General features: G+C 38.4%; 1 protein-coding gene across 1 annotated transcript in view; it reads left to right on the top strand.

Moving 5' to 3' along the window:
* Positions 1 to 13,232, top strand: part of cacna1ba (calcium channel, voltage-dependent, N type, alpha 1B subunit, a) — a 156,914-nt gene extending 143,682 nt beyond the window's left edge. The window contains exons 47-52 of the mRNA XM_055224495.1: positions 1,369 to 1,501; positions 2,505 to 2,618; positions 8,474 to 8,512; positions 9,269 to 9,512; positions 11,351 to 11,568; positions 12,709 to 13,232. Coding sequence (XP_055080470.1) covers positions 1,369 to 1,501; positions 2,505 to 2,618; positions 8,474 to 8,512; positions 9,269 to 9,512; positions 11,351 to 11,568; positions 12,709 to 13,203 — 1,243 coding nt within the window. The 3' untranslated portion in view covers positions 13,204 to 13,232. The remainder of the gene's footprint in view (positions 1 to 1,368; positions 1,502 to 2,504; positions 2,619 to 8,473; positions 8,513 to 9,268; positions 9,513 to 11,350; positions 11,569 to 12,708) is intronic.
* The last annotated feature ends 620 nt before the right edge of the window (positions 13,233 to 13,852 follow it).

Raw genomic sequence — 13,852 nt, forward strand, 5'->3', positions numbered from 1 at the left:
TTGTTGAGTAGATATTGGCAATTCCAGAGCTGAAGTCATCCAAATGATTCTAGTGAAGGTGTATAGAGTTTAAAAATCCAATGTAGTACTTCCTGTATTCCCACATGAGATCACAAGGTGGAACAGAGTGTTTTCTGTTTGAGAGAAGAACTCAGCCTAAATATGCAGAGTTTGTGTGGTGAAACAAAACACAAATCCGGCTATGTATTTGATGAGGAAACAAAATTATAATATGGATCAGAAAACAGCATAATATGGGCCCTTTAAAGAAATAATGTGTGTATCAGACCACAGGCTTTAAGTACTTTTTTGTCTTGTAGTATAAGGTGGACTTTATGCAAATTTAATTACTACTTTGTGATTTTGTGACATTGTAAGTTGAATAGTAGCATAGTATTTTACCCCATTTAATAAATCTATCCTGACTGGAAGTGATCCAGCAATTATAGGACCATTTGGATAGAAAAGTATGGTCCAGTATAGCCAAAGATATTCATAATTTTGGATAGATCAAATGTATAATATTATTTTGCTCAATAAATGATTAGCATTCGCACAATCTTAAATCTCTTTCTTAGTCACGTTCCGGCCATGACAGAATTGGTAAAGATGCACTTTTTTTGTTTTATTCTCAGTTGGTAGAAGTATTTCCCCACTATCAAAATGAGCAGTTCAAGAATATCTACTGTCAGTGTCTACTGCAGTTTGGGCTTTGAGCAAGACACCAACCTTACTTAAATGAATGGCGGTGTAACTTACAACCAAGTTTGAATTCACAATTTTTACTACTACTACTACTACTACTACTACTACTATATACTGTACTATCTAGAGCATAGAGTGGACATAGCTAACCTGCTAGTTGTGCGTTCCATATAGGAAGTGATCATGGGCTGTGCTTCTGGCTTCATCGACTCTGGCTCCAATTCACTTTAATTCACATTAATAAGACAAATCAGCAAATCAACAAATCAAGACAAATCATCTGCCGTCTTTCCCTGAGGTTGCTCTCTTGAGTTAGTAATAAATTTGATTGACAGTGTTGCTAAATGCTCGCTCCCTGCTAAACCAGTGGTACGAGTGGAAAGGGGCGTTACCTTCAACAGCTTCACTCCAGATTGGCTCTTTGGTTGCTATGATACTTGCAGTTGGAATTCCTAATATGGATATTCTAGCCTCGATGAGCCAAACACTATTAGTGACGTCACACTCCCTTTGTCCACTTCTTTATACAGTTTTATGATCTAGACTTGATTAGCAATTGAGGTATTTATTCATTTTTAGTGTTTATCTTAACAGAGAAATTGAAATTCCTTAGATTCCAATCCCTAAATGTATTTATTGTCACTGTTATTACTAATACAACAGATCCAGTCATGAGCATGGCCTCAAAGCTTCTTCCTCCTGGGTGGCAGAGAAGCACAAGGACCCGCCCCGAATCAAGACCAAAAAGTCACTCTCCCGGGACCATTCAGAAGACACACCGGACAATGCTGTTCAGGTACATGCTACATAGAGAAGTAATATAGTTTTAGAGTTTACATTACATTTACTCACTTAACTTTGGATAGTTCTGTCATATACTTTTACTAATTGTTGTCTTATTTGATACATTTTGTTAACTACCCTCGGTTTTGTGAGCAAGTTCCATACTTCAGAAGTTTATGGACTTTAGTTGGTTTAGTTTAGTTTGATTTTTATACCATCATTTACACATTAAACGTGCCCCATGAAAATTTTCTGATGCAGTGTCCACCAACTGTGTGTCACAGTGTGACATTAAACGGCCCATATTTCAGTTTTTTCTATCTGTGTTATGTTATTTCCTCATCACAAACATATCTGGAGCTATGTTTTGTTTCATTCACACACATAAACTGTGGATATTTAGGCTGATTTCTTCTCTCAAACTGAAAACACTCTGTTCCACCTCGTGATGTCATGTGGGAATACAGGAAGTGCTACATACAAGTTCTCCATGTACATGACGTCACAAAGTGGAATAGACCATTTTGAGCTTTGGAGATGAAGAAAGGCTAATAACAAAGGATTTCTCCAGCATGAAAGAATGAAACAAAGCACAACTTTGATGAGGAAATAACCTTATAGCATTGCTTAAAGCTCACAAGAATCCATTTTGTGTAATATAAGACATTTAACAACTTATCCATCTTGTGTTTATTCAAATACAGGTGTTTAAAATGATTGCTTAAAATGCCTTGTAAAATGCATTTTTAGTGTGAGTGGGCCCACCTCTCTATAGATCTGACATAACTTTAATGCCATACTATGGAACATTCCGGGCAAAGCAATGACATCTCCCAGGAGACAAGGCTATAATAGATCCATGAGACAAGCAGATGGTAGAGACTCCAACAGAACATTTCCATAGTCTCATAGTTCCAAGTATTATTTCATAAACAAGAACGTGTATGTTTTGGCTCTTCTACCCACTGTTTATGATATGACTTTTGTGATGTAAAGTTGTTATATTTTATGTACAGGAGTCAGTGGAGATGACGAAGATGATGACCAGTGCCAGCAGTACTTTACCGGTCCCAGGGTCAGGTCTGGAGAACCAGGGCCGAGCCGCCTCTATGCCTCGGCTCAATACAGAGGTTAGGATCAGTAAAATAGTTCTGTTTCTTTCCTTTTATTTTAACATATAGAGACAACAAAGACAAAAGCCTAATATGTTGCACAGTTTACTCATATTTTCCATGACTTTGGTCATTTCCTTTTTGCTTTTTAAAGTAATAATAACAACAGTTATTATAGTTGTCACTATCATCATCATTGCCATAATTATTATTTGTTATTATTATCGTTATTATTGTGTGCCATTCAAGCTGCAATTATAACAGTAATATTAAGGTCACAATGTAAAGATGATTGTCTTAATGCTATCTTTATATATAAAAATAAAGCCTTGCATTCTTATTTTAGTTGCACTGCTATAACCACCAACTTATAAACAGCTGGCATTAGTGGCTGTGATAAAGTTTTGGTTTTTTTTTTACATTTTTATATTATATATGTTATATATTTTCACCATAATAGCAGTAATGATTTAAAACATTTTACATAATCTGTTTTAATTATTTGTAAAGAGAAACAATATAACCCTTCTGTTAATTTGACAGTTTTCTGTTTAGTTCTTTAGTCCTTTATATTTACAAGTGATTTGTCACTGGTTTGTTTACAGGGGTCACTAGTGTCATCAGACTTTCCATTGATATGAAGTTCAGTTGAGTTGTGAATATCAAAGCAGTCAGCTTTACGTACTTTCCAGTTCCAGACTGTTCCTCATTTGTTAGCAGCAGTTTTACATTTTTTGCTCTAACAGCTTTTGCTGCTGGTACAATTCCCTTTGACAGGTAACTTTTGATGAAAGATTTTAACTTGAGTAATGAAATGTCTTATATTACACAAATATCCCAGGGCTGACCACCTTCTGACATCATCTTTAATGGTAAAGAATGTTTGGGCCATTTAGTTCAAATATTTTATCAATTGGTGATTTAATAATTATTTCTAGACATTTCATTCCTTGTGATTTCCAAACAAAAGGTGCAGTTCCTAAGTGGGATGGGAATGTGTATTGGTTAAGGATAATTGCTTGATTTTTGTTGCAATTTATTTTAAACCAGACCATTTACCAAAGGATTCTAAAAGAAGTAACTGTGGGATGGAAGATGTTGTGTTAGTTAATGTTAACAAAACATCATCTGAATACAAGCCGGCTTTGAAGGTATGTCCTCCCATGTTAATACCTTTTATATCTGAGAAAACTTTGAGAGTACTTCAAACAAAAAGGCCCACTCAATTTGATCAAAAGGATGTGGCTTTTGACATTACGTGAAGCAGCCTTCTCATCCTGTTAGAGGATAAGCACCCTTCGATAAAGCCTACCTGCTCAATATGGACTGAAGAAGGAATTACTTTCTCCAATCGGGGGGACAGAATCCTTGCAAACATTTTGTAGCCATTATTTAGAAAGCTTAATGGTCCATAATTGCCCATTTGCAGCGGATCCGTGCCAGGTTTTGGAATGAGAGAGATGATGGCAGAGCACATTGTTACTGGCATTGCCTGGTTAGATATGATATCACTGAACAGCAATGTTAGAAGGGGTGCAAGTATGTCCTGGAAGTGTTTAAAGAATTCTATACCAAACCTCATTCGCAGCTGTTTTTTTCCAGATCAGAAGACTTTAATGGCTAAAAGCTTCATTTATTTCCCTTTGATCATGTATTAGAGTGCCATTTGGATGCCCCTCTTGTCCACATATTCAAAACTTTTTTTTCATAATCGTAACAGGGCAAAGGATGTCTCTTAATGTAGATTTGATTGTAGAATTGTATCCAAGTCATATTGTAAAATTACTATTTTTTTCTCAAGTCAAGGTTTTTTTGTATTGTTCATATGCTGTTTTTCTTTTTAATTTTTTTCCATGGGCATTATCTTTTTGCTATACACATTTCTCTTTTTGCCGTAGGGAAACTTATGAACTATCCTCGGCATGTTGCTTTCAAAGCTTCCCATCGTGTCATGAAGGTGCCTGATAAACTCTGTCTTTTAAAAGTGAATTGTTGATTTTCCACTGCTTACACTTGTGTTTGTTCTTCAAAAAAGAGAAACAGGTTGGCACTGGTGCATGATCTGAAATAATACTGTGTATGTGCGAGCCTACCACATTCTGAAGGAGTTCTTTTGACATGAGCAGCTAATCAATTCAAGAATATGACTTAATTTAGTTTTTTAAAGAGGGGTATTATGTGACTGTTTAGAGCTTTCTTTTGTAACATCATGGCATTGTTCCCTCATCAAAAACATGCCTGAAGAGGTTTTAGTCAATCAACCTCATGAAGAGGTTGTGTCAATCATGCATGTTTGAATGTTTGACTAGTCTTGCCATCTCTCCAGGGTCCTATTCAAACTTTCCTTACGTTTAGTAGTGCAATCCCATCCAAAGCTCTGCCCACAAGCCTACGTCACCCATGCTTCCGTTTACAATTCTCCATAAATATACAAAAGCATGATACAAAGTGATACACTACTGGAATACTATCATAACGGTGGGTGTAGCGGACCAAAGACGTGCAGGACTCGGGACAGGTTTACAGTGTTTTATTTACAGGTAGTGATAGCTTAGTCTTAATAGTTCATGTAACACACACACAGGGAGCAGGGAGCGGGAGACGAACCAGACGGGAGTGGTACCGAGCAGGGACGGGAAACCAGGACCGAGACAAGGACAGGAACAGGATGAGACCAGAGCAAGCCAGGCAGAGATGTCCAGAGCGGGCACGAAGACAGCCAGGGCCGGAGCACGATGGGACCAGGAACAGGGCCAGGGAAGACCCAGCAGGGATAGTCCAGAGAGCGGGAGACAGGGCCGGAGACGGGAAGCAAGCCGGAGGCCAAGACGGGACAGGAACAAAGGCAGTGAGGAGGACTGTACCGGAGCTGGAGCGCAGCGGCAGGAGCAGGGACGAGCGAGAGCAGGAATCTGGAAGGTAGCAGAAATCCGGTAAGTAACGGGCGGACAGGCAACACAAATACAAAGCTAGATAGAGGTATATATGTTGACACGCGGACGGTCTGGCTCCGAGTGTCTTCTGCCGAGCCCTCATATACTCAGCAGCAGGTGAAGGTAATTGCGCTGATGTTCTCCAGGTGCGCGCGGGAGGAGTGAGGAACTCCGCCCAGCTCCAGGCAGACAGGTAGGGGAGGGGGAAGAACACAGGAGGAGACAATGCAGGCATCATGACAAATACACACTCTGGAATTTCCCCACTGTGGGACTAATAAAGGCATATCTTATCTTATCTTAAAAACTTCACAAACCTGTTGAGATGTGCAATAGTTTAATTTGGAAATGCTGATTGTATTGAGGTGGGGCTCTGAAGTGACGAAACATTTGAACATTTGAGTACATTGTTTTAGGCAAATATAGCATTTCCAAAACAATACAAGGTAACATGATGATCTAAATATGTTAGCTATTAATATTCCATAGAAGTATATTATTCCCTCTTTTAAAGTCCTATCTTATGCAAAATGGACTCTTGGGAGTTTTAAGCCATGTTAGAATGTTGTTACCTCCTCAAAGTATAAATATCCTTTATTATTATTCTGTCTATAAAGCTCAAAATGTTCTGTTCCACCTTGTGATGTCATGAAGCAGTAGTTTTCAAGTTAGCAGCTCCTTTTACCTTTAGTTCAGTAGAGATTCCAGGGCTAAAATTATCCAAATGATTCTAGTGAAGGTGTATGGAGTTTAAAAACACAGTGGAGCATTTCCTGTATTACTACGCAATGCCAAAAGGTGGACCAGAATGTTTCCATTTGAGAGAAGAACCTTCATATGCAGAGCTTGTGTGTTAATCATATGTGAAAGAAACAAAAAAACAACTCCAGGTATGTTTGTGATGAGGAAACAACATGACATAGCTCAGGAATAGCAAAATAAGGGCCCTTTAAACATTCAGAAAACTCTCGTCTAATCGTGACTTATGGTTTTTAACACTGCAGATTTGAGCCAATGCACCGTCTATCATTATTCTTGTGGACCATTAGAGGGCACATTGAGCCTGGCATTCAGTTAAGTCCCGAAAACCTCGGAATGAATGAAGAGAAGAGCCACCGAAATATAATAATACGCTTCCCATTTCCTGAGTGATGTTGAAGTTGATCGATTGCTACATTTAAAGTGCATTCCTTTCACGGCCTAAATTGGAAAAGCGTTTGTTGATCCTGCTTCTGCTTTGTGCATGGAAGAAGGCTACAGTGATCTGATTATAGTTGTGGCAGTCAGCCAGCTATTTGCCTGGTGTCGTTTTTCCGAGCCAAAAAGATGATAGCGGCTATGGATATTCTTCCAGATAGAGATTCACAGGCAGAAGAAAAGACGGTAATTTGTTTAGTTCAGAAGAGAGTTAGTGAAAGTATTAGAGGAGGAAAGAGGAGATGGTGGTTCCCCCTTTGAGTAAAGTGTTTTTAATTGTCTTACCCTTTGAAGCCGGGGCAGGAAATCCCTCAGCCAATTCTATTAAATCAGGTCCTGTGGAGACGGTTTGCTTTAGTACAGGCACTGTGAATATCCACGTGTTTCAGAGTTATGAAAATGAAGGCTCTTGCCATAGTAATTAACAATATAAAACAAAATATTATATCATTTGAATGGTGAAACCCATGGGTAAAGTTCTATATTTTCATCTAAAATTCAATAGATTTACATGCTGAATCAATCAATCGATATAACATCATTTATTTCCAAGGGGTAATAAAAGCTACCATCTGTAATTCGATTAGTCTTGCAGCAGTCTTGACGCCACAATATTGAGCAATTACAGGCCTCCACTTTGATAATGTTTAAATCTAGGCTTAAAATAGTTCTTTTTAGCTGTACATATGATTGAAAGGTTTTTATTCTGCACTTTTCTCCTTTAATGTTAATTGTATGATGATCATTTGTGATTATTTATGTTTTGCTTTGTTGTATTATGATTTTAATGCCATTCTTATTCTGTAAAGCTCTTTGAATTACCTTGTGTATGAACTGTGCTGTACAAATAGAAGTGCCTTGCCTTACCAAATATAAAAATATCTTGCAATAATACTTAAAGGTTATGTATTGTGCAAAAATTACTTTTGGGATCTTTAAGCCATGTTATAATCTTGTTACCTCATCAAAAACATATATGGAGTTGTTTCATTCACAAATGTTTGAATAATCCTGCATTATTAGTCTGTCTACATCTCCAAAGTTCAAAGTTAACAGCTACTTTTTATCTTTAGTTCAGTAGAGATTGTCAATTCCAGGGCTGAATTCATCCAAATGGTTGTAGTGAATGTATATAGAGTTTAAAAACACAGGTGAGCACTTCCTGTATTACCACATGACATCACAAGATGGAACAGTGCCTTTTTTTGAGAGAAGACTTCAGCCTAAATATGCAGGGTTTGCGTCTTAATGTTTGTATGAATGAAACAAAACACAACTGATGATACGTTTTGATGAAGAAACAACATTATAACATAGATCAGAAAATAGGCTAACATGGACTCTTTAAACTACCTGTTGATAAGTTCAATTCCAAGAATTCTACTTTATGTGTAGCACATGCAGTTGAACATCTGTTTCCACTTTTCACTCCCTTTAAAAAACACAAAAGCTTTCCTGGAAGTACAATTCATGTTTTTAAAAAAACTGCAAATATTAATACCAAGTTTTAAAAGATCGAATAAAAATGTCTTCATCAAGAATTCTTTTTCATTTTTATTTTCTCTGTTCCTGTCAGTTCTGGATCATAGTTGCCTGGCCAAGGAAAATAATTCTGGGCAAAGAATCCACATACTTCAATCGACATGCAGTACCTTTTGTTTAGAATTAGATTAGTGAGAATTTAATAGGATTTCTTGAGCAGTTGATAGTAATACCTGGCTCCTTTTTTCCTTCTTTCAACAGCGGAGTCAGTCTCGCCTCTCTCCAGGAAACCACCTAATTGTATGTATTCTTGAATTACATAATAACTTATTTTTATGGATTTATTAGGACTGAACGATTCGGGAAAAATATCTAATTGTGATTTTTCTCACAAGCATTACAACTGTGATTAGATTTGCAGTTCATGTTTTGATTATAGGATTCTGTTCAGGGTTCACATTTTAAACCCTCCAAAAGAACTGACAAAAAAACATGAAATATGACCTGATGTAATATAATAAAACAATAATACAAGACTCACATTTCAAAACATGTTTGTACAGATCTAAACTACAGAGTTAGCAGTCTTTATGCAAAATAAGATGGATATTTTGTTGTTTGTGGTGGAAACTATAGCACTTCAAAAGTTGCAGCCTTTTTGGTTTGCTAATTGTATCCATTCAAATTGCATTGTGATTAAACTTTAGCCAAGTATTTATGATGAAAATCAAAATTATTTGGTCGTCCTCTGATTCAAAGGGTGGCAGTTCGAATGAGTGAATACTACCGGTGTGTCTTTGGGCAAGACACTTAACCCACCTCACCCCCAGTGTCTGTGCACACTGGTGTATGAATGTGTGTTTGGATGGAGTCCTTGATGTAAAGCACTTTGAGTGCCTTGAAAAGTAGAAAAGTGCTGTATAAATATGACTATTTACCATTTTGCCATTTGAAAAAGAAGGGGGGAAATGTGATCAACTTAAGTTTTGATTATTTAACATGTCTAGCTGTCCCAATTCTGGTTCTCGCCTTCACATTGTGTACATCGTCTTACAGACTGTCCCTGATGCCAGTCCCATGCGGCGATCTGCCTCCAGTGTTACCCCACAGCGCCCTCAAGAGGTCAACCTAAGGGACTACAGCCTGGAAAAGCCTAGTCAGGAGAGCAGACCGCATCACCGCCACCACCATCACCACTGCCACCACAGACGAGAGAGAGAAAGAGAGAGGGAGAGAGACAGGGAGAAGAGGCAGAGGTCTTTAGACACTCCTGTGGGATCACAACCTCCTATTACTGCTGGTGGGTCAAAACTTTTACTAAATCATAACCCATTCACTAATGTTCTAAGTATTTGCATAACAGTTTCCTTGTCAAATGATAATATTACTTGTTTTCATAATGTTTTGTGCATTGTTCTTGATCAAATAAATAAATTCAAATTGAGCAGAATTCTTGTTTGCACATATGAAATTATATATGAGCTCAGCACTTTACTGAGATAGCCATAATTCAATCTGCTACCTTTGCCATAACCAGTGATGGGAAGAATACTTTGAAAATGTATTTAGTGACAGAATATTCAATACTTGCCTAGAAATTAATTTTGTAATGTATTCTGTTACATGATCCTATCAGAGTACTGTATTTTGAGTACTTATAGTATTGTGTAAAACCACAGAACCATAGGATTGGAACAGTTCTGTTTATTTCATTGTTTGCTCTGCTGTGCAGGAAAAATCACACATGTACAATAACTGCGCTTTTTTTTTACATTTCTGTATAGTTTGAATCCAGAATTGCACAATCTAGTGGTCTAATGTATTGCTTTGATTTTAGGAAAGTAATTGTATTCTGGGTACCACCAAATGGACTTGACTATCACTGGTGTAGTGTCTTACCCAGGGATTCAACAATTATATGCATTTCAGACAGATTTGATAATGCTACCCTGTGGAGGTCAAAAAACTAAACTAATTAAAACACAAACATTAACAAACATTAACAATTAAAACATTACAACTATAATAATAATCTAGTGTGCCAAATTCTATTCCAGTATATTTATTGCACCCTCTTGTTTTAAGAAGTTGACAGGGATGAGCAGTGGTGGACAGTGTATGGGTGAGGGCACATGCTCTGTGTTAGTCAGATAAAAGCCCCAGACACGGCAGATTTATGGGCTGTCTGTCTGTGCACTGAGCTGTGGAGGAATGAACCTGTCAGAGAGACCAGGGAGACTAAACTGTGGTATGTGCATGGATTTTAGGCGTTCCTGGTATTATAAGGTACTGTAATAATCTAAAGTGAAACCATAGCATAGTAAATGTTAGCAGGGCACAGAGACAATCTGGAACATGTGTTTACTACAGCTGATCACATGCACTGCACATTCCCCTACACGCCCTCAGTAAAACAAACCAGCTTTAGTAGTTTTATGGTGACTTAGTATATTATTATGCATGCATGAAGACCATTCAGTTATGGTAAATAATTTGTATTGTATAATATTCTTAACATACCTTGTGTGTTGTGTCATTCATACAGGTTTCAATCTGCATATCCATCAAATCATTTAGATCTTGTAGGAAACAAAAAACTTTGGATTTAAATATAGGCACAGAATGTTGGATCAGTGAATACAACTTACATTACGATTATATATACAGTAGAACGATTTGTTTGTGTCTCATTTTAACACTGAGGTGTGGAATCTAATAAAACAGATTTCCATTCAAGATAAAATGGTCTAGAACTAAAAAAAAAAAATCAATTTGTGACAATATGCATTTTTGGTGATATTTTTTGTTTATAGCAGCTCAAACACATACACTTTTTCCCACCTACTCCTCCTATTGGTCACATTCTATAAGACTATGAACAAGTGACAGGTGTATTTAACCAATCATAGTGAAGTGTGAACGTTTTGAAGAAGCAGATGTTTGTTCAAGACGACACATAGAGATACTACCTGCCCATAAATTGTAATAAAATGGAAATTGTGATCTAGCTCCAAGAATAAAAATGTTTTGGCATACTTTGCAGGCATGTGAACTTTGATCGGTATGCTAATTTAAACCGCTTTATCTATGTTGACATATTGACCACAAATCTCATAATACAACTCTGGCCTCCTCCAGGTGCCCCAGTGGAGCTCGCGTCTGAGCCTCCAGCCCACCGGGAGCGCCCTCACGACAGGGGCAGGTCTCACGAGAGGAGGCACCACCACTCGTCTGCGGATAAACAGCGGTACTACTCATGCGACCGCTACTGCAGCCGGGAACACTGCCACGCAAGCACTAAGTCTGCCAGCTGTGCCGCCTCCCCCAGCGAAGGCCAGGACACCAGCAACAAGCAGGTGGGCCAGAGCAGACGAACAACTGTGGGATGGGACAGGTGCAGGGAATACATGTGAACCAGGAAGCTTAGGCTGGGTCATCTATTTCACTTATTTTGCTAGGTGGAACATTAAAGAGGGGGTATTATGGGCTATAGATTTTTTTTAGCTTTCTACCATGGTATAATGTTGTTACCTCATAGACAAAACATGCCTGAAGAGGTTTTAGATGTCATACAAGTATGTTTGAGTAATAGCGATTTCTCCCGGGCTCTAATCAAACCCTACTTATGGTTAGCACTACAATTATGTGCAAAACTATGTACAAAACTACACAACAGCTTGACAAACCTGATGTGATGTGCAGTAATTTAATTAATGGAATGCACGCTGATTGTGTTGTGATAGTGCTCTGAAGGAGGAGTGACTTATGACAGAGAGCAAATGGAGGGGAGTCTCAGTGATACTCATGTTTTATAAAACATTTTAATACATATATATATAATAAAAGGTCATGTAAGTATGTATGCATGTTATCAATATGTTACCGATGAATACCCCATAGAAGTGTAATACCCCCTCAGTAAGAACAAATCTGTACATAATTGAGTTGGACAGAAACAGACAGAAATAAAAGGTCAGACAGAAATAAAAAATCATTTCTTCACTATAAGTCTTCATCATCATGGTAAGAGAAAGACACACATTTATATAATTTGTCAATGTGTAGAATTATTTGTGTTTCATAAAATGATGATAGATTTTGTTGGATAGCATTTTATTGATCATTTTGAATACTTTTTTAAACAAATAAGCTAAAATTGTATGGAAAGTGCTCTCTCCCTGAGTACTAGTTTTTGCAAAGCTACTTTCTAGTGCTGTACCCTATAGTTGTGCATGCTTTCTCTGTCTGCTTGTGGTGCTGCCTCTTATGGCCTTTCCCTTCTTTTTCTACTTTCTCTTTTCACGATTCATCTGTGTGTCCGATCTCCTCCATTACCTCCTGTCTCATCCTGTCTCTCATATATCCTCATTTTGTCCCATCTTTGGCCACATCTCATTTCACATTTTGGTGTCCTTCCTTGTCTCCTACTTCGTTTCTCCTTCTCCCCTTCTCACTACCCCATCGTCTCAAAAAATGCTTGTCCACTTTTCACGCAGGGCAGTGGTTGGGTTAGCTCCTCTTGTAGCACTCCAATCCGTGGCCGTCGGCAGCTCCCTCAGACACCCCTCACCCCTCGCCCTGGGGTGGCCTACAAGACTGCAAACTCCTCCCCAGTGCCCTTTGTGTCTAGCCAGGCCTCACTGAACCCGGGCCGCTTGTGTCGAGGCCTATCAGAGCACGTCACTCTCCGGCATAGTGGCTCTCACTACTTCCCCTGTCCCGTCACCAGGATCTGCTCCGAGCCCTTTCTGGGAGGGGGTCACAAAGAGGTCAACCCGTACAGCAGCCTCCGCGAGCAGCTGGATGTCTTCCCTTATGCAGGACTCTCTCCTCGGACCGCCCTGCCTCCTCCCTCCTCCCCGCAGCACAGACTGGGGGTGCCTAATGGGTACCACCTCAGCTTTGGGGGCAGAACCAGCCCCGGCAGTAGCCCTGGTGCCCCCCGGGTGGCCAGGTATTATGAAGAGGCTGACGAGGACGACTGGTGCTAGCATGGCTTTAAAGCAACCTTTTTAATGCATTTTGGAGAAATTGTGATGAGTTTTATCATCTTCTTTGAAGGCTTTTGTTGTTTACATTGTCACTGTGTGTTAAATGAAGTACTTTATTCCTAAATGGGAGTGCGTGGTTAGAGGAGGAGGAAAGTGGGTTTGGGTAAGAAATGTGTTGGTGGACCTTTTGCCAATTTGAGATGTCTTACAGTTAATGCTGGAGTTACTTTGACTTCCTGGTTTAGATTAAACCACCATACCAATGCTTAAACAATACAACCTGCCGAATCAAACATAATAATTCTACAACTGAGCACACAAATCATTTTACAGTTCAAAGTCTAAAATATAGCAAACTTTTTGAATGTTTTTTCCAGTTTTGTATATAAATTTTTCTCATATTCAAATTGCAAATGAAAGTCAGACAACAAACACATTCTAACCATCCATACCTGATGATTTTCTACTAAGAAATGTATTTTAAAAAGCAACTGGCATCAAGATTAGCACAGTCGAACTGCCCCTCTTTAAATTTCACACAAAAGAAGAAAAATAAATAAATACAGAAATCTTTTTACAATGGTACATCAGGGTACAGTGCCAACAAACTATATAAAGAACTATATAAAGGCCAGCTAACAATTAGCAC

The sequence above is a fragment of the Periophthalmus magnuspinnatus genome, chromosome 9, assembly GCF_009829125.3.
Source record: "Periophthalmus magnuspinnatus isolate fPerMag1 chromosome 9, fPerMag1.2.pri, whole genome shotgun sequence".
Lineage (NCBI taxonomy): Eukaryota > Metazoa > Chordata > Actinopteri > Gobiiformes > Gobiidae > Periophthalmus > Periophthalmus magnuspinnatus.